This window comes from Bombina bombina, chromosome 3, assembly GCF_027579735.1.
Source record: "Bombina bombina isolate aBomBom1 chromosome 3, aBomBom1.pri, whole genome shotgun sequence".
Lineage (NCBI taxonomy): Eukaryota > Metazoa > Chordata > Amphibia > Anura > Bombinatoridae > Bombina > Bombina bombina.
In genome coordinates, this window is record NC_069501.1 from 417,834,049 (window position 1) to 417,855,118 (window position 21,070).

General features: G+C 38.1%; 2 protein-coding genes across 2 annotated transcripts in view; one reads left to right on the plus strand and one right to left on the minus strand.

The window, feature by feature from the left end:
* Positions 1-4,752: 4,752 nt before the first annotated feature.
* DSTYK (dual serine/threonine and tyrosine protein kinase) overlaps positions 4,753-21,070 on the plus strand; it is a gene marked incomplete in the record, with an annotated part of 571,803 nt that continues 555,485 nt past the window's right edge. Inside the window, 1 exon segment of the mRNA XM_053706624.1 lies at positions 4,753-5,033. Coding sequence (XP_053562599.1) covers positions 4,838-5,033 — 196 coding nt within the window.
* Positions 14,046-14,419, minus strand: LOC128651455 (small integral membrane protein 29-like). Its single transcript, XM_053704499.1, has one exon. The coding sequence runs from the start codon at positions 14,349-14,351 to the stop codon at positions 14,046-14,048; it is 306 nt and encodes a 101-aa protein (XP_053560474.1). The 5' UTR covers positions 14,352-14,419.

Consider the following 21,070-nt stretch of genomic DNA (forward strand, 5'->3'; position numbering starts at 1 on the left):
CTATTGTATATATCAGTTTTGGGTGACTTCCCAGTTCCTAGCCTGAAAATATGTACTTAACACACAAAAAGAACCCTTTGGGAACTTTTCTGTTGAAAGGGCGTTCATGGCTGCAAGTTGTTAACGCGCAGATAAATTTTACATTGAAAATCCGCTGTCCAATTCAGCTACAAATCCAAACCATTTCTGGAGCAAATTGCTGATAAATTGTTATTGACTACAAAATTATCAACACTCCTGCCATACTGTGTTAAAGCGATACTAAACACAATTTTATTCTTTTTTTTAAATTCGGATAGAGCATTGATTTTTTTAGCAACTTTCTAATTTACTCCTATTATCAATGTGTCTTTGTTCTCTTTGTATCTTTATTTGAAAAAGCAGAAATGAAACTTTTGAAGCTGGCCTATTTTTGGTTAAGAACCTTGTATAGCGCTTGCTGATTGGTGGCTACATTAAGCCATCCAATCAGCAAGTGCAACCCAGGTGCTGAACCTAAAATGGGCCGGCTCCAAAGCTTTCATTTGTGATTTTTCAAATAAAGAAACCAAGAGAACGAAGAAAAATTGATCATAGAAGATAATTAGAAAGTTGCTTAAAATTGCATGCTCTATCTGAATCATGAAAGAAAACAAAAATGGGTCTAGTATCCCTTTAAAGACACACACACATTCCTGATCCTAACTTATTATGCTCTCATGGAAAGGTGCTATAGTTCAACAAAGCATACCAAAGAAAAAATGTAGTATATATACTCTGTCTGAATTACCAAAAAATCTCTTGGTTTCATATCCCTTTAAAGTTCAATTTTGACTTTCATTTCCCTTTAAGAACATGCTGTAATACTATGGGTTACCCTATTCACCGTTTCAGAATAAAAACCTTTTTTTCCAGTCATGTGACTGCTATTGAAAAGCATTGAGAAGCAGTGCATTTATTAAAATAGCCAGTAGGTGGAGCTGTCCGCTTGTGTTGCAGCAAAGCCAAGCAAGCTGAAATTAATCAGTTTAACCAGACCTGAGCTATCGAGCAGATTTCAAAGGAACAAGATCTTCCTGTCTATAAATCAGTTCAGATTGGAATGCATAGAATGAACTGTTTGCATAAAAATGCAAGTGAAGTCTGTGTTGTGTGATTATTTTATTAGGTTTATAATGCGATTTAGCAAATGTTTTTGTTCATTTCACTTAGTTTAATTATATATTCTGTGTTGTGTGGTTATTTTATTAGGTTTATAATGCTGTTTAGCATTTAAAGTCTTCATTTCAAAGCTTTAAAAATAATGTATTAGGTGTTACTTATGACAATTTTGAGAGGGGCCTGGAACCTAACTCCCTCACTTCCCATTGACTTACATTATAAACTGGGTTTCAATTTACAACGGTTTCGATTTACAACCATTACTTCTGGAACCTAACCCCGGCGTAAACTGAGGGCTACCTGTACCAGTATATAACCATATAAATGTATGTAATTATAAAGGCCCATTGTTAAATGTGAACTAAAAAAATAACTTGTAACACGTCACAAAGCAGTAGGTTTTCCAGCTCAGGTCTATGCTACAGGTGTGGTAGTGTTCAGAATTTAGACTACCATTTGTTAGTTTAGCTATATCCCCCAATGAGACCTCAGATCAGACCCATAACCCTGTATCCTCTCTCAGCTATATGCCTACACTGGACCTCAGATCAGACCCATAACCCTGTATCCTCTCTCAGCTATATGCCTACACTGGACCTCAGATCAGACCCATAACCCTGTATCCTCTCTCAGCTATATGCCTACACTGGACCTCAGATCAGACCCATAACCCTGTATCCTCTCTCAGCTATATGCCTACACTGGACCTCAGATCAGACCCATAACCCTGTATCCTCTCTCAGCTATATGCCTACACTGGACCTCAGATCAGACCCATAACACTGTATCCTCTCTCAGCTATATGCCTACACTGGACCTCAGATCAGACCCATAACCCTGTATCCTCTCTCAGCTATATGCCTACACTGGACCTCAGATCAGACCCATAACCCTGTATCCTCTCTCAGCTATATGCCTACACTGGACCTCAGATCAGACCCATAACCCTGTATCCTCTCTCAGCTATATGCCTACACTGGACCTCAGATCAGACCCATAACCCTGTATCCTCTCTCAGCTATATGCCTACACTGGACCTCAGATCAGACCCATAACCCTGTATCCTCTCTCAGCTATATGCCTACACTGGACCTTAGATCAGACCCATAACCCTGTATCCTCTCTCAGCTATATGCCTACACTGGACCTCAGATCAGACCCATAACCCTGTATCCTCTCTCAGCTATATGCCTACACTGGACCTTAGATCAGACCCATAACCCTGTATCCTCTCTCAGCTATATGCCTACACTGGACCTTAGATCAATCACAAACATGTAAGTGTCCTGATTTTTTACATTTATTTTACTGGACATGCAGATTACACGCTGGACTATCCAGTTAAATATAGAGCACCTGGCATCCCAGCAATGTGACAGATTAAATAATTGTTCGTTACCTATTATTAGACAAAAAACAACAACAAAAAAACAATAGTTTCCAATATATACTTGTCCAGTAAAACACATAGCAAAAATATAAGCCAAGTTTAAAGGTCATAAAAACCAAAATGTTTATTTCATAATTCAGATAGAACATACATTTTTAAACAACTTTCCAGAGGGCTTCTACTATCAATTTGTCTTTGTTTTCTTGTTATCCTTTGTTGAAAAGCAGGAAGGAAAGTTCAGGAGTGTTCACGTGTCAGCAGTACTATATGCAAGCAGTTTTGCAACAATGTTTTACATTAGCAAGAGCACTAGATGGCAGCACTAGTTAGTTAGTGTCATCTAGTGCCCCAGACATGTGCATGCTACCTATGTAGATATCTCTTCAACAAAGAATAACACAAGAAGAAGCAAATTTGATAATATAAGTAAATTGGAAACATTTTTAAAATTGTATTCTCTATTTGAATCAGGAAAGAAAATTTTGGGGTTTCATGTCCCTTTAAAATGTTTGAGAAAAGAGAACATGTTTTTGAAAAATATAAGAATGGCTGTCTGGATGCGAAGAAAAGCCCCAATACTCCTCCAACCAGCCCTGTAAAGGGACAGTTTTTCTCCCCTTTAATTTGGGACACTCACTGAGATGAGCTGGAAAGCAAAAAGAGCAGACACCCCCCTCACCATGCATATGAAAAGACTCTTTACACAAACAGGGGCATGCTGAAGTCTGTATACATGAGTAAACATGCTTGGTTAGGAGTCTGAAAATCAGCACAATGTTATTTAAAAATCAGCTAAACAACTGTATAGGCTATATAAATGGACCATCTACAAAACATTTATGCAAAGAAAAATCTGGTGTATAATGTCCCTTTAAAGGGACACTCAAAATTTAACTTCCGTGCTTCAGATAGACTCTATAGAGCATGTGATTTTAAACAACTTTCCAATTTACCCCCATTAACAAAATGTGCACAGTCTTTTTATATTTACACTTTTTGAGTCACCAGCTCCTACTACTCATTTGTAGTTCAGACTAAGGGCTATTGCATTGTCTTGTTATCATGCATTTGTTGATTATGCAAATCTACTGTATTTACTTGTCCTTTGTGTTCAAGTTATTGACAGGTTATGTAAACACAGCCAGCAGAAGAAATTACACTCATGGTGGTGGTAGGGGAGAAGAATTAACTAATACAATGATAATTTTACTGTATACTGTCCCTTTAAAGGGACACTCAGGTTAAATAAAATTTTCATGATTCAGATACAGCATGTGATTTTTAAACAACTTTCCAATTTACTTCCATTAAAAAAAATGTGCACAGTCTTTTATATTTACAATTTTTGAGTCACCAGATCCTACTGAGCATGTGCAAGAATTCACAGACTATACGTATATGCATTTGTGATTGGCTGATTGCTATCACATGGTACAAGGGGAGTGGAAATATACATAACTTTGAAATTTGTTATAAAAAATATACTACTCATTTGAAGTTCAGACTAAGTGCTATTGCATTGTCTTGTTATCTTGTATTTGTTGATTATGCAAATCTAATGTGTTGACTGATCCTTTAAATGATGTTTGAGTTTCTCTCATTCCATTAAAAAATAACATATTATTATAGCAAATAAAACATTGTAATCTTTTTACATTGCTTTAGTATGAATAGTGAAGTGTCGCTACATTAAAGGGGCATGAAACCCAAAACTTTTCTTTCATGATTTAGGTAGAACATACAATTTTAAACAACTTTCCAGTTTACTTCTATTATTACATTTGCCTCATTCTCTTGGTATCATTTGTTGAAGGAGCAGCAGTGCACTACTGGTTTTTAACTGAACACATGGGTGAGCCAATGACAATCGGTATATAAAAGCAGCCACCAATCTGCAACTAGAACCTAGGTTATTTGCTGCTCCTGAGCTTGCCTAGATAAACCTTTCAGCAAAGGATAACAAGAGAAGGAAGCAAATTAAATAATAGAAGTAAGTTGTAAAGTTGTTTAAAATGGTATGTTTTGTCTAAATCATCTAAATCATGAATGTCTAATTATGACTTTACTGTCCCTTTAATACTAATGCAGAAAACACAAACAAGCGGGATATGTCATTTAGGAAAGTTGGCAGTCGCCAGACTACATTTCCCTACATTCCAGTGTAGCGCATGCGTACGTTTATATTTGTTATCCGCCTCGCCCCCGGGCGCTGGTGATAAAGGTTTCATCCCATGCGCAGTGCGGTTTGTTTGTTGTTGTATGATAAGCGGAGGGTCTGTGTAGGACTGTGCGTGGTACCGACCGGCAATGGAGGAGGGGGCTCGCCGGTCTAGCTCTTCGGGGAATCCTGGGCCTTTTTTCCGGGAGTTAGGCCGAGGGTTTGCATATTACAACAAGCATCTGGGGAGGCTGCAACAAAATCTGCGCGATACCAAGAATTTTTTTCGTGACATAAAGCATACGTACCGGGAGCAGGAGTCGGACGCCGGGGGAGACGAGATCGGTAAGACAGAATTGGGAGGGGGAAGAAGACTGGCTAGTTATGGTTTATTGTTAATCAGTTGGGGAAGTTAGTGGGCTTAATTGGTCATGCGAGGAATGACAAGGTCTAGTTTGACACTTTGATGGGTGTATCTAGGGCTGATATCAGCAGGGGGTAGATATTGTGTCAAATGTTTTCTGTATATCTATCTTAATATTTGGGGGGTTATACGGTGTATGGCTATAGATGATGATGATGATGATGATCAGGACTTTCAATATATTTTGTAGATGTAGAAAATTGCCAATAAACTGCGGCTGCTTTGGTTTCTTTTTGTAACTTTCCATGAGCGATTTTCCTTCCACCATACATTTTTATTGATCTAAACGGGCTGTCTGAATGACAGAATGTAGTTGGAGCAAATGGACTAGTTCCTGGAAAAAATATAAATAAAATGGAAACATTTAGAGCATGTCTAAGTGAATATGGAAAACTAAATATTTAGAAAGCAAACATCTTTAACGGGATATAGCTGTGATTGACACATTCCTATGCAAAAAGAATTTGTAAATCTGGGTATTAGATATACAAGTAGAATATAGACTGCAAAAGACCAAGAAGTAAAGTTTTAGGGTAAGTTGACGTCCATAATTGGACAAATATGAGTTTGCCCATTTGAAACACAAGGGTTGCTGTTGTATTCATTCTAAATAAGCATTGCTGTATTGATGGGCAAGGATCTACACCCTGAAAGTTAAAATGGAAAAAGTAGTAATCATACTTAAATGTAGATTGACATGAGAACTGTATGTTTATAGTATCGTAGATATGGGCTTTCCAGCATAGAAACTCCATCTTAATTTGAGGAACACTTTTTTTTTTTTTTCTCGTGTGTGCAAATGTTATCCCCAGCATGAGTTGAAATGTAATTAGTCTACTCTGCACCTCTGACAGTCAGAGGTATATGTGATAGTTATCATGTCTGTCCTTTGGAGAGCTTTGAATTAGACTATATTATAGTATGAAATTGCTTAGTTTCAAAATGTAATTATGTATTGAGCTGTTAGACACACTGTAAAATACTTCATAGCATAATTTATGAAATATTAGTTGTAATAGATGCCAGCCCCTTTATTGCCTTACAGCATTGATATATAATAATTTGCAGGTCTCCTGGGGTATGAAGAAAACTAAAGGTTTTGTCAGTTTACACTTTTTTTTTCTTTCTTTTTTTTTTTAAATAGAAAGTGTTCTTTTGCACTATATGAAAGAAACCTTTTGTAACCATATTGACAGGGTTGGGAAACTTGTGACATGAGTGAATGCTTTGAAGGGGAAGGCAATGTTATGGGATTCTTGGCTTGAAAGACTTTGTTGGTAAAGATGGCTTGTAGATAAACTGAATTGGGGGTTGGATGTGCTGTTATTGACTAATTGAGAAAATCTATAGTTTACAAGATATTACATTACAAGGTCGTTTAGACATGTTGCTGATGTCCATTGTTTGAGTACAATAATTGGTATGCAGTACACTTAGTTTGTTCTGCAATTAAAATTAAACTTAATTCTATAATGAGCTTTATTTGCAAATTATGTAGGATGAGTCAAGCAGACTGCAAAAAAACTTTTAGATTAGTTTTCCTTTTTGAGCAAATACTGAATGTAATGGATGAAGCGCATGTACGCATGCGCCAAACACGTCAGTTAAGGGGCTCACCTCATTGTATATGAAAGCCTGTATTCAATAAACTAATGGATATACTATGGGACACAGCGTCTTTCTTTCCTCTTCAAATACTGAATGTAAGCTAGCTGCAGATATTTATGCTCCGATGCACAATTTAGTGCATGCTCTAATCCGATATAGACACAAAGACTTGGACTGAACAAAAAATTTGAACTGTTTGCTAAATACTTACTTTGCTAATGCATGTTGGGGTCAGTCCTGGCTGCTGTATCTGTATTGTGATTCCATTAAGCTGAACTGCCCTGAGCAGGGGGTCTTATGGATAGCAGTACTGTTTTTTTTTTTTTTTTTAAATTAAACCACAACTGAACACCTAACATATCAAAATGATTTTATAGCTATGTGGATCTGGACAGATAACGGACTAGTTTTTAAAAATAAACCTGTATTTACAAAAGGTAAAATGAAGTGTCTATAGAATAAAGTATCTAGTACAGGAGGCCGTCAATGCAAGACACTGAGGGTGCTCAGCTGGTGAAGCTGCCTAAACCTTGAGCACAGTTTGAAATATAAATTGATAATTTTTAGCATGCATATACTGCTTTTGTTAACTTCCCAATTCAGCTTTAGCCATATCTGTCATAGGGTATACACAATCTATTCTATAATGTTGCCACAAAAAAGCATAGGTAAAATCACCTGTTAAATGTGGCCTTAGCCACTTAAAGGGACATTTATTGTAATTACCTTCCCTTATAATGTATTCCCAATTATCTGTTTTGCACATCAGAGTGTATCAAATTTGTTTTTAAATATATCCTTTTTGTCATTTAAAATAACTGCTTTGGCCAGTTGAAGCCTATGCAGAAAATATGAATAATTTAGTACTCTATAGAAATGCTATGTATACAAGAGGCAGCAATCAACTTTCCAGTGTGGGTGGAAGAAATCTCTACACCTTTTTCAATTGGTCTTTAAGTATTGGTCATTGTGTGCAGATAGAGGTGACGGTGAGATAAAAAGGCCTAAATGTATAGAGATAAGATTAGGGGGTCTATTTCTGCAGGCCCAGTATGTGGGTGTGTTCTTGAGAATAAGGAATTGAGGCTTCAATCTGCAAAAACAGCTGTCATTTTCCCATACATTTTGAACTCTGCACCTACTATAACAAGTAAGGTGGATCTATTTAAATAATTTAGTCTGTAAGAGTTGATTTAAATCATGAGTTTCTACATAGTTTTTCATTTTTATCTCCCCCTCCCCAGTTATAAGTTACTGATTTGGTTTTATACCATTAAAAATATAGTTCACCACCCAATCCTATATAATTAAAGGCCAAGTATGTTTGTAGAGACTGCGCGAGACAAACATACCTGGCTTAACTCCTTAATGACCAGCACCAATGCGCAGTAGAGACTGCACGAGGGCACTGCTGGTCGTTGAGCACTTAAGGACCTCTGCCGCGATCTCGCTAAAAGTAGCAAGATCGCACTATTTTTGAAGGCCCCACAAGTGGGACAGGGCAGAAATAGTCTTGCAGAGAGGGAAAAAAGTGTGTCCCTCTCTGCTTCGGTACCTCTGCAAGACTATTTCTGCACTGCCCCACTCATGGGGCATGCAGAAATAGCACAATCTCGCTACCTTTAGAGCGAGGTGTTTAACGACCAGCGGCGTCCTCGTGCAGTGTCTACTGCGCATCGGTGCTGGTTGTGTTAAGGCCAAGTATGTTTGTCCGACGCAGTCATGTGCAGTAGAGACTGCGCAAGACAAACATACCTGGCCTTAACCCCTTAACAACCAGCACTGATGCGCAGTAGAGATCTCTGCAGTGATCTCGTTAAAAGTAGAGAGATCACGCTATTTCTGCATGCCCCACCAGTGTTGCAGAGGTACCGAAGCAGAAAGGGACACTTTCCCTCTCTGCATCGGCGTGGGAGGGTTAGGAGGGACCACTACACTAATAGGTAGGACCGCTACACTACAGAAAAAATGTTTGCTAAGAGTGGCAGGGAGGGGGGAGGAGGTGGTACAGGGGGATCCTAGAGTGGAGTGGGGGGGATAAAGGCTAGGGAACAGATAGGAGGAGGGGTTTATCTTGGCCCGTGTACACGGGCTTTAACACTCGTAATTTTATAATCTCCAGTTTAACAGGTTAATCCTTTATATTTCAGCTGTACTTTATTGGATGGAAAAAAATATTAATTACCTCGATAATTCAAATAGTCTTATTTATAATATGAAATTCAAAGCATATGGTTTTCCTTATTGTAAAGTGAGTTTCCATGCCTCTCTGCTAATGGGCTAAACAAGGGTGTTCCATGGGTGTAGCTGAAATGTCTCCTTCAGGTCTGGTGTATTCTGTTTGGGGGGTGTACCCCTGCAGGTCTCGCTGAAAGGTGACGCGATGGTCAAAATACGCAAAACACTGATAGAAAAACACATGTATACTAAAATAGCCAAAAGCAGAGTAAATTGATTTGAGTTAGCTGCATTATTTATTTTTATAGTGCACCCGCTCCCAACTTTGCTCTCCCCAGGGAAGTTTCCTGCTTGCTCTTTTTCTTTTTATGGGAGGCATTCTGCAACTTGTAGGGACAGCACTTTTTTTTTTTTTTTTTTATAATTCCTTGAGGGCAACCCCTGCATGCGTCAGCATGGTTTTTCACGTCTGGCCAGGTGATATTTTGATCTGGGCCTTTATAATAAGCCTCATTATAGTCAGGTCTTATGTCTATTACAGGACGAATCTGCTATGAGACACGTTACAAGCTGTTGACATGCTATGCAAGGTATCGTCATAAGTGACATCAGAGAAGTACAGGTGGTTATTTGCAGGCTTTAAAAAGAATAAATGAGTAATGTTACTCATATACCAAATCTTTTTCTTTCTTTTCATGCAATAAACACTTTAAAGGGACAGAATACTCAAATATTTTCTATTTCTCAGGAGCCTGGGAGCCACTGGCGCCTATAATTTTACCCCTGGCTCCTAACTTTGTGGGTTATTTTCCATAGATCTATATACAGATACCATTGTCTGGCTACTATATATTCTTACTGGCTCAATTTTAAAACTGATTTCCTGACTCCTGCTTTAATGTGTTCCCAATAGTGTTTTTTTTTTTCTCATTTTTTTTTCTCATTTTTTTTTCTATTAACATCCTCCTTTACTAGGGATGCACCAAAATGAAAATTCTAGACTGAAACCGAAAATAAATATAAGACTTTTTTTATTATGTATGTATGTATGTGTCTCTATCATACATACACACACAGGCACTCATGATACAACATATAGGGACAGCACAATATACATAGCTCCGTGTATAGTGTACTGTATAGGGACAGCACAGTCTATATACACAGCTCTGCAGTCTGTTAATGACAGCAGTCTATAGTATACACACAGCTCTGCACAGTGTATAATGACAGCACAGTGTATACACACAGCTCTGCATAGTGTATACACACAGCTCTGCATAGTGTTTAGCAAACATCCTCAAACTTGGCCCTCCAGAGGTTTTGGAACTACATTTCCCATGATGCTCAGCTAGCTGATATGCTGGCTGAGCATCATGGGGAATGTAGTTCCAAAACCTCTGGAGGGCCAAGTTTGAGGATCTCTGGTGTATAGTGACAGCAGTGTATACACACAGCTCTCTGTATAGAGTATAGGGGCAGCACATTGTATACACACAGCAACCTGTATTGAGACAGCACAATACACTAGGTAGCTGTGTGCATACAACGTGCTGTCCCTATTGACTATACAGAGGGCTGTGAATAGTACTGTATATAGGTGCTTCCAAAGATGCTGTCTGTTTCAACTAAACTTATGGCCACCATTGCAGATGTTACACAGAATCTTCATTCTGCTCATATATTTGCCCATAAACAGTGCTCCCAAACCATTTGCTTATATCTGTGCCACTGGGATATAGAACGACATCTGTTTTGTTTAATTATTTAGTCCAACTGACATTTTACTTAGACTCAAGACATTTCTGGCATAACTATTTTATTAAAGGGACAGTCAACACCTACTTTAACATGTTTTGATATTGAAAATAAAAAAACGGAGGTCCGCCTACACTATACCCCTCCTGCCTTGCTTCTGTCCTAGAGCGTGCAATTTCTGTCCGAGGACTGGATTCTGATTTGCTTATCAGTTGAAGAAGGCAGCTACGTAATGGTGGGGGGAGTTCGACATCCATATTTACCGGGTATTAGAGTAGCTAGCGACGCTGATTAGGACAGAAGCAAGGCAGGAGGGGTATAGTGTAGGCGGACCTCCGTTTTTTTATTTTTTTTTATTTTCAATATCAAAACATGTTAAAGTGTTGACTGTCCCTTTAAACTTTTTAATTGCGAAATGTAGAGCTGCACATTCTCCTTTGTTTTCTACAAGATGCACAGGCATTTTTCAAAGCTTTCACTTGTAAAAGGTCTTCTGAAGGCAGCATTGGATCATTCTGGGTAAAATTATTAATTTTTACCCAGAATGATTCAATGATCCAATGCTGCCTTCAGAAGACCTCACAAGTGACAGCTTTGAGAAATGCCTGTGTATCTTGTAGAGAACTAAGGAGAATGTGCAACATTTGCAATTAAAAAGATTAATAAATCAATATAGTTGTGCCCAGAATGTCTGCAAGAGGTGCAAAGCTCCCTCACAGTTCAGTCTATCAGTGTATGGATGACTGTAATGCACAGGGGAAAGCTTATTCATTAGTAACAGTAGTAGCCACATTTGATGATTGGTGTGTCATAAAAGAGGATCAAAGGACCCCCCTCACAGTTCAATCTATCAGTGTGGATGTAATGTACAGGGAAATCAAAGTTCAGAAGTAACAGTAGCCCCATTTGTGTCATGAGACACAAATTGGGCTACTGTTACTTCTGAGCTTTGATTCCCCTGTGCATTACATCCATAGACTAAACTGCGGTAAATTAAGCCATTCTAGTTCCTAACTTCCTAAGTTACTTCTTACCAGTGCACGCACCCTCTGCTAAACGTGAGTGACACGTACCGACATGTGACTATGCGCCGACAAGGCACTTAGAATACTGTGGCTTCCAGGATGCCGATGAACTTCCTGGTATGATAGACGTGCCGTGCAAGGGCTCCAGAGATGTAATGGTTATGATTACAAAAAGGAAAAAAGCCGCTACTGAGCAATAGTGAAAAACATACTTTATTCCAAAAAATAAAAATTTATAAAGTGTTTTTCACTATTGCTCAGTAGGGGCTTTTTGCCTACGGACAAGCATTTTTTTTCCTCCGCTTTATCTAGCCTGCTCCACTCCACCTCTTTTTGGCTCAGACCTTCCTCTTCTCACACACGCTGGATATCGCAGGGGCATTTAATACTCCACGTCCCCATGATTTGTGCTGACTCTGGTGAGGCATGTTGAAGCTCAATAATTTTCATCCGCTTTGCGCTCTTTTCGTCGAAATGGAATAGGGCCATTTTCTGCCGAAAATTTCGGTGCATCCCTATTCTTTACATAGCTTTTCTATTATCGGTACTTAAAGTGATGGTAACTCCTAGCGTTTGTGAAAAGCTAGGATTTACCAGTGGAACAAATAAAGGGGACTTTCGGTCGTGAAGTGTAAAACAAAAGTATATTTGTCTGAAGCATTAGCCGCACTGAGCTCCTGAGGCAGCCCACGGCAGAACGCTATTTTGTTGTGAGGTGACATTTCCCCCTCTTAGCCAATAGCTGTGCGGCCACCTGGCGACATGCTGGATTGCTAGCACGCTATTGGTTAAGAGGTGGAAATGTCACCTCACAGAATGGCGTTCTGCTGTGGGCTGCCTGAGGTGCACAGCGGCGAAAGCTTCAGACAAAGGAGCTTTCAGCATGAAGTATTTTATACTTCATCACTGAAAATCCCCCTTATTTGTTCCACTGGTAAATCCTAGCTATTCTCAAATGCTAGGATTTACCATCACTTTAAAGGGACACAACGCAATTTTTTTCTTTTGTGATTCAGAGCATGCAATTTTAAGCAACTTTCTAATTTACTCCTATTATCAAATTTTCTTTGTTCTCTTGCTATCTTTATTTGAAAAAAAAATGCATCTAAGCTTTATTTTTGGTTCAGTACTATGGACAGCACTTTTTAATGGTGGATGAATTTATCCACCAATCAGCAAGAACCCAGGCTGTTCACCAAAAATGGGCCGGCATCTAAACTTACTCTTGCATTTCAAATAAAAATACCAAGAGAATGAAGAAAATGTGATAATAGGAGTAAATTAGAAAGTTGTTTAAAATCTCATGCTCTATCTGAATTACGAAAGAGAAAATTTGGGTTCAGTGTCCCTTTAAGTGCTAACATTTTTAATATAGTTTGGGGATACAGGACAAAATAAAGATAAATTGACTATCTGTATTCAACTTAATACACTCCAGCAGGTAAAATGGATCATTGGAAACACATTGAAGAGAAAAGAGTAAATCTTCTTTTTAAAACATTTTCCTGGTGTTCATGAAATCATAATTTTGTTTCTAACAAAATAGAAATTAATTTTATCACTATAATGGCTCTTTAAAGGGATATGAAACCCCCGAAAAAATATTTTATTTAGACAGTGCATACTATTTTAAAAAAGTTTTTAATTTACTTGTATCACATTTTCTTTGTTCCCATGATATTCTATGTTAGAGATACCTAGGTAGGCATCTGAAGCACTAAATGGCAGGACATAGTGCTACCATCTAGTGCTCTTGTAAATGGAAAACATTCTGGCAAGACTGCTATATAGTGCTCGAGAAATGGTCTGGCTCCTAAGCTTATGTCCCTGTTTTTAAACAAGTTAGCAAGAGAACGTAGAATAATTGATAATAGAAGTAAATTACAAAGTTGTTTAAAATCACATGCTCCACCTGAATCATGAAAAAAAAAAATGGGTTTCATATCCCTTTAAGTGTAATCCAAAGTAGAATTTTATAGGATACTTTAAGGCACATTAAGTACAAAATGTTACTTTTTTTTTTTTTGTTTTTTTTTGTTTTCACACATGGTTTATAAAATAACTTAACATGTTTCTCCTTAATTACAAATTAATAATTAGGCAGCAGATAAAGAAGGGGAGGAGAAATACACAACATTATACCCAAACCTGTACATGGTAGTGCTTTTAATCTCCTTACTGCTTAAGATACTACTTTGTTGGCTGAGGCTTTGCCAGGGATATTTATATAAATAGATTTACATTTTAAAATCAAATTGCTATAAAAGCAACATCTGCAATTCCTTGGCATAAGAGTGCTGAACGGAGCAAAGCTGTGCGGGGTCTCCATCTTCTTTCGGGGGGGGGGGGGGTGGAAAAGAGGTGTCAAGCGGTCACGTCTCTTAATGATGCCCTCTTATATTGGTGGTATCCACTGTTCCAACCATGTACAACCTTGGTTTCTTGACCCAGAAGTTCTTGCTCAGCTTCGTGTATTTCCTCTGCAGGGTCATAGCTATATAGCGGCAGCAGATGATGCCTGAGTCGATCAACTCTTTTTCTCTTCTTTATATACATGATCACAGCAACTACTACACCAAGCACAGTGATAAGGAAGAAAGGCACCAGCACAATCCCTCCCATAGAGTCACCAGTGATATTACTGGGTCCCAAATCAGTGGAATTCTTCATAACTGCTATAATGTGGACATGAGGATTGGTCAACAATGTGTTCTTGTGGCAGACGGAAATACATAACAGAGAGAAGAAGCAGACACCAATAGGTAATACACACAATAAAGAACGGATCGCCGAGCTTATTATCTAATTCACCCACAAAATGTTACTTTTATGAATCAGTGTACAGTTGTAAACATTTTTCCAATCACCTTCTGTTATAATATTTGCTTCATTCTGTTGGTATCCTTTAATGAAGGAGCAGCAATGCACTACTGGGCGCTAGCTGAACATATTGGGTGAGCCAATGACTAGTGTAGCCATCAATCAGCAGCTTGCTCCCAGTATTGCCCTGTTGCTCTTGAGCTTACCTAAGGATGATTATCATCAGATTCTTAAAGATAAAAGGAAACTAGATAATAGAAGAAAATGTGAAAGTTGTTTAAATTGTTTACCATGAATTGTGAAAGTTAAATTGACTTCACTGTCCCAGTTTGGTGCCTCAGCATTTTTATTAGCTCTTCCAATCGTGTTCACCAAGCATGGGGGGAGGGGGGCATTGGGCGCCAGAAGTAAATTAGGTTCAGATACTACCTGATTCCTATGATCTAGTCTTGCAGAAATGTATAATTGGCTAACTTAGAACTGCTATTTATAGTGACACTGACCAATATATTTGCCTTTAATTAGCTTTAGTCTTTATCATGTTCCTTAAAAATGGCAGTAATGCAGTGTGTAAAATTCTGCACTCACTAGACGGATCTTTTAAAGGGACACTTAAGTCAAAATAAACTTGATGATTCAGAGCATGCAGTTTTAAGACACTTTCCAATTTACTTCCATTATAAAAAAAATGTATTCACATTTTCTGGGGACTAAGATCTTACTGAGCGTGTGCTCAACCTGGGAACGAACAATAGCATAATAGCTTGTTCTATGGCTAGTTACCACCCAGGAAGCAGCCTCTTTTTGCTCAACATGTGCCTTTCACAGAGAAGAACTTTCCTGAAGCATCAGTCTGATCCTGACTTAACAGTACAGTCCAGCCCCGAAATACCAGGCAATCCCTCTCTGAATGAGAGAAACGGCAAAACCCCAGACGTACGTTTTGGCCTAGTGTGGGCCTAGTCAGTGAGGTGCAGCCATATCCCTCTAGGCACACTGAGCAACAGGTCCACGTCTGGATTCCCGCATCACACTTAGGGAGACTTCCTTAAAGGGACACAAAACCCTAAAATTTTCTTTCATTATTCAGATAGAGAATACAAATTTAAAAAACATTACAATTTACTTCTATTATTTTGCTTCATTATTTAGATATTCTTAGTTGAAGAAAAAGCAATGCACATAGGTGAGCCAATCACACAAGGCTTCTATGTGCAGGAACCAATCAGCAGCTACTAAGCCTATCTAGATAAGCTTTTTAGCAAAGAATATCAAGAGAATAAAACAAATTGGATAATAGAAGTAAACTAGAAAGTTGTTTAAAATTGCATGCTCTTTCTAAATCATGAAAGAAAAAAATGTGGGTTTTTATGTCCCTTTAAGTGTCATAAGGCACATGTTGAGCAAAAAGAGGTTGCTTTTTGGGTGGTAACTAACCATAGAACAAGTTATTATGCTATTGTTCGTTCCCAGGTTGAGCGCTTTTCTCTTTTTTTTTTTTTTTAATCTGATTGGCTGTCTGTCACATGATACAAGGGTCCAGAAAATTTAGTGAAAAAATAAATTTGATAGAAAAAAAAAATTCTGCTTATTTGAAATTCAGAATAGGTGTTATTGCCTGTTTTTATTATGCACTTGTTAATTATGCAATTCTACTGCATTTAGTGTTTGTTTACTTCAAATGTATTTGTTTTAACTAATCTGTACTATAGACAGATGTCAGACTATTAACAAATATCCAAGCAATGTTAGTTTAGAATTTGATCAAATATCTCAAGTTGGTAACAAACTGTTAAATTCTTAAAGGCTGTTGAAGACAGAGCTTGACCAGATTAAATCAAATTCAGAGGCAGATAAAGTTAGGAGTTAGCTATAAATTTAGAAACCATGAAAGTTTATTTTTTACATTGACTTGTGGAACAATGAAACCTAGAAGTTAGGTGTAACATTCTAGGAACTGTTCCTGGAATTTGTTATTTAAAGGGACATACCCACTTGTATGTCAAACCAACAGATTACCAATTTGTGTGTGGTTTGATCAGCATTCTCCTTGATTTTAATCAAACCTGCTAGAAAGTTATTTTTCTCATTAGATTTCTAAGAAAAGTCACAATTATACCATTAATTTCTGATGCTAAATAAAGCATAATTTTAAACAATTGTCCTTTGCATATATTTCACAATTTCATTTGATTCAAAAGCTTCCTGGGACGTTTCTTTGTGTGCAGTTCCTCTTGTGTAACTTATCAGTGTGCAGTTTTTATATTTGCTAGATTTAGCAACCCTGTATATACTGCAGATCCTTTTTTATGTGATCTCACTTTACTTATTTGCTAATGTATAAATGCTCTTTATCTCTAGAGCTAGCCCACATGGTTTGGTTCTAGTTCTAAATTGACAATGGGTAATATATTGTTCCTGAAATATTCTCCCTATGGCTGTAGTCCTACAAAAAGAGCATTATATTTATATAAGAGCTATATAATAGCAGTGGGCCTTGGGTAGGCAAAAGCTCCATGTGCCAGATAGACTAACAGATGAACAGTATGCATAAAAACACCACCAGTGTGACTTGTTTATATAATAAGAGCTGTCTCCGAAGGTTTGTTCATTGCACTCATTCATTTTTAAACCAAACATTTTCTCTGCTTGAACACGAAGTCTAACATTTACTGCGTCTGGTTGCCTTTAAAAGGATATGAAACTCACATCCGGAGCACTATATGGCAGGAAATAGGTCTGCCATCTAGTGATAATTCTTGCAAAACTGCTGCCATAAAGTACTCCAAAAATGGGCTGGCTCCTAAGCATACATAGCTGATTTTCAACAACGGATGCAAATTGAACAAAGTAAATTAGAAAGCTGTTTAAAATCGCATATTCTTTGTGAATGACAAAAGAAAAATGTTGTTTCATATCTCTTTAATTTAACCCTGGTCAGTGTTGATTGGCTTTGAAGCTGCATATTGGCATCTTTTTTTTTTTTTTCTCAGTTTGTGTACTTTGTCAAGCAGAAATTCTATTTTTTCACTATTTTTTTTTTCTATTTTTTTTGTCTTCAATTTGCTTTTTGCCTCCTTCAGTTCTTCAAAAACTAAGATTGTTGCGTGAGATTTACATGGTTAAATAGTTCATCTATAGCAAATTGAGGAAAGAGGGGGAAACAAGGCCAGGTTCTGCTTATTCATTTATTTATAATTAACATGAGAAATAGACCAACATTAGTGAAAAAAAACTAATTTTGTTTTCATGGGAAAAAGTTCAGTATGGGGAAGAAACCGAAGGTTGGTTTTACAATCTTCAAATGTACATTAGTCTGAGGAAACTATCCTTGTAATTTAAATAAAGATTACAGCAACTGCCTGTTAATATTTCAAGCCTGTTTTCCCATGTAGTTTTGATAATGGTTTGTAGGGCACATATTCCCCAGCTTTGCGCACCCAACATTATGTTAATATACTTTATAACATTTAACCCCTTAATGACCGGACCATTTTTCAGTTTTCTTACCCTTAATGACAATGGCTATTTTTACATTTCTGCAGTGTTTGTGTTTAGCTGTAATTTTCCTCTTACTCATTTACTGTACCCACACATTATATACCGTTTTTCTCGCCATTAAATGGACTTTCTAAAGATACCATTTTTTTCATCACATCTTATAATTTAATATAAAAAATATATAAAATATGAGGAAAAAATGGAAAAAAACACACTTTTTCTAACTTTGACCTCCAAAATGTTACACATCTACAACCACCAAAAAACACCCATGCTAAATAGTTTCTAAATTTTGTCCTGAGTTTAGAAATACCCAATGGTTACATGTTGTTTGCTTTTTTTGCAAGTTATAGGGCAATAAGTACAAGTAGAACTTTGCTATTTCTAAACCACTTTTTTCAAAATTAGCGCTAGTTACATTGGAACACTGATATCTGTCCGGAATCCCTGAATATCCCTTGACATGTATATATTTTTTTTTAGAAGACAACCCAAAGTATTGATTTATGCCCATTTTGGTATATTTCATGCCACCATTTCACTGCCAAATGCGAGCAAATAAAAAAAATTGTTCACTTTTTCACAAATTTTGTCACAAACTTTAGGTTTCTCACTGAAATTATTTACAAACAGTTTGTGCAATTATGGCACAAATGGTTGTAAATGCTTCTCTGGGATCCCCTTTGTTCAGAAATAGCAGACATATATGGCTTTGGCGTTGCTTTTTGGTAATTAGAAGGCCGCTAAATGCAGCTGCGCACCACACGTGTATTATGCCCAGCAGTGAAGGGGTTAATTAGGGATCTTGTAGGGACCTTGAAGGGTTAATTTTAGCTTTAGTGTAGTGTAGTAGACAACCCAAAGTATTGATCTAGGCCCATTTTGGTATATTTCATGCCACCATTTCACCGCCAAATGCGAGCAAATAAAAAAAAGTGACATTTTTCACAATTTTAGGTTTCTCACTTAAATTATTTACAAACAGCTTGTGCAATTATGGCACAAATGGTTGTAAATGCTTCTCTGGGATCTCCTTTGTTCATAAATAGCAGACATATATGGCTTTGGCGTTGCTTTTTGGCAATTAGGAGGCCGCTAAATGCTGCTGCGCACCACACTTGTATTAAGCCCAGCAGTGAAGGGGTTAATTAGGTAGCTTGTAGAGAGCTTGCAGGGTTAATTTTAGCTTTAGTGTAGAGATCAACCTCCCACCTGACACATCCCACCCCCTGATCCCTCCCAGACAGCTCTCTTCCCTCCCCCACCCCACAATTGTCCCCGCCATCTTAAGTACTGGCAGAAAGTCTGCCAGTACTAAAATAAAAGGTGTGTTTTTTTTTTTTTTTTTTTTTTTTTTTTTTTAATTATTCAGCTGTGATGGACCCCTGCCTTAACCCCCAACCTCCCTGATCCCCCCCAAACACCTCTCTAACCCTCCCCACCTACCTAATTGCCACCATCTTGGGTACTGGCAGCTGTCTGCCAGTACCCAGTTTCCCCCCCCCAAAAAAGTGTTTTGTTTTGTGACATGTTTTATTTTTTCTGTAGTGTAGCTGCCCCAACCACCCCCCCCCCCACCCCCCCCAGATCCAGATCCTGATCAAGTGTAGCTGCCCCAACCACCCCCCCCCCCGATCCAGATCCTTACCTAAATTCATTGGTGGCAGTGCCAGTGATTGCTGCGCGCGCGTGCACGCAGCCCCCGCACGCTCCCGGCATCCGGCGTGCACAATACACTTGAAGGAACCGGATGCCGGGTAGCGATGGGCCGCCCACCCTCCTCCCTGTAAGCTCCCACCAACGAACGGCCGCATCGCTACCGGTGCAGAGAGGGCCACAGAGTGGCTCTCTCTGCATCGGATGCTTTCTAAAGGGTATTGCAGGATGCCTCAATATCGAGGCATCACTGCAATACCCTGAGAGCTGCTGGAAGCGATTGCGATCGCTTCCAGCACTCTTAGACAAGTGACGTACATTGTCACTAACTGCAAGTTTTTGCAGGACGTACCTGGTACGTCACTTGTCATTAAGGGGTTAAACCTCTGAATTTCTGCCTGTTTCTAAATCACTACAGACAGCCTCTTATCATATGCTTTTTTATTTGCTTTTCTATGTGTGCCATATAGATAACTTTGTGCTCTCTCCCGTGGAGTTGTGCAGGACACTGCACTAATTGGCTAAAATGCAAGTCGATAGATAACCATGTGATAAGGGGGCTGTCAGAAGAGACTTAGATACAAAGTAATCAGAGGTAAAAATGATATTAATATAACCATGTTGCCTATGCAAAACTGTGGAATGGGTAAGAAAGGGATTATCTATAGTTTTAAAACAATGACAATTTTATTGTTGACTGTCCTTTCATGCTCTGAAGATGGCAATTTTTAGAAGTTGAAACAAACCCTCTCAGAATGCATTCATATCCCTAAACTGTGTGAAGAATTCTAGTATAAAAAAATCCCAAAGTGATGGAAAGTCCTAGCGTTTGTGAAAAGCTAGGATTTACCATTGGAACAAATAAAGGGAGGCTTTCATTCATGAAATATAAAATACTTAATGCTGAAGCTTCTTTATTTGTTCCAAGCGATCACCTTCATTGAGCTGCTAAGACAGCCCACCGGCAGAACGCTTTCTTCGCTATCTGGCAGAGAGGTGACGTTTCCACCTCTTAGCCAATAGCATTGTGGGAAATCCGGCTTGGCACCACAATAGTCATGTTACAATGGTAAATTCTTGCGTTTCAGAAACTCTAGGATTTACCATCACTTTAATAAACAGAAGTCAACTTTCTGGCTTTACTAAGCATTTGAGAAAAGAACAGATACAGCAGTAGGCAAATGCAGTATTCAAAAAGTCTTCATACATAGTGCTTCTTAAATCAAGACTGAACTTTTCTTGCTAAGAGTAGGCGCATTATCTTAAAAAATTGTGTTTGTTAACATTTGAATGATAGGAAGCACCTGATCACCTAGAACAGGGGTCAGCAACCTTGGCTCTCCAGATGTTTTAGAACTACATTTTCCATGATGCTTAAGTGTATTTTAGCTGCCTAAGCATCATGGGAAATA

Excerpts from the sequence above, each read along its gene's own strand:
- LOC128651455 (XM_053704499.1), bottom strand. The coding sequence starts at position 14,351 with ATGAAGAATTCCACTGATTTGGGACCCAGTAATATCACTGGTGACTCT.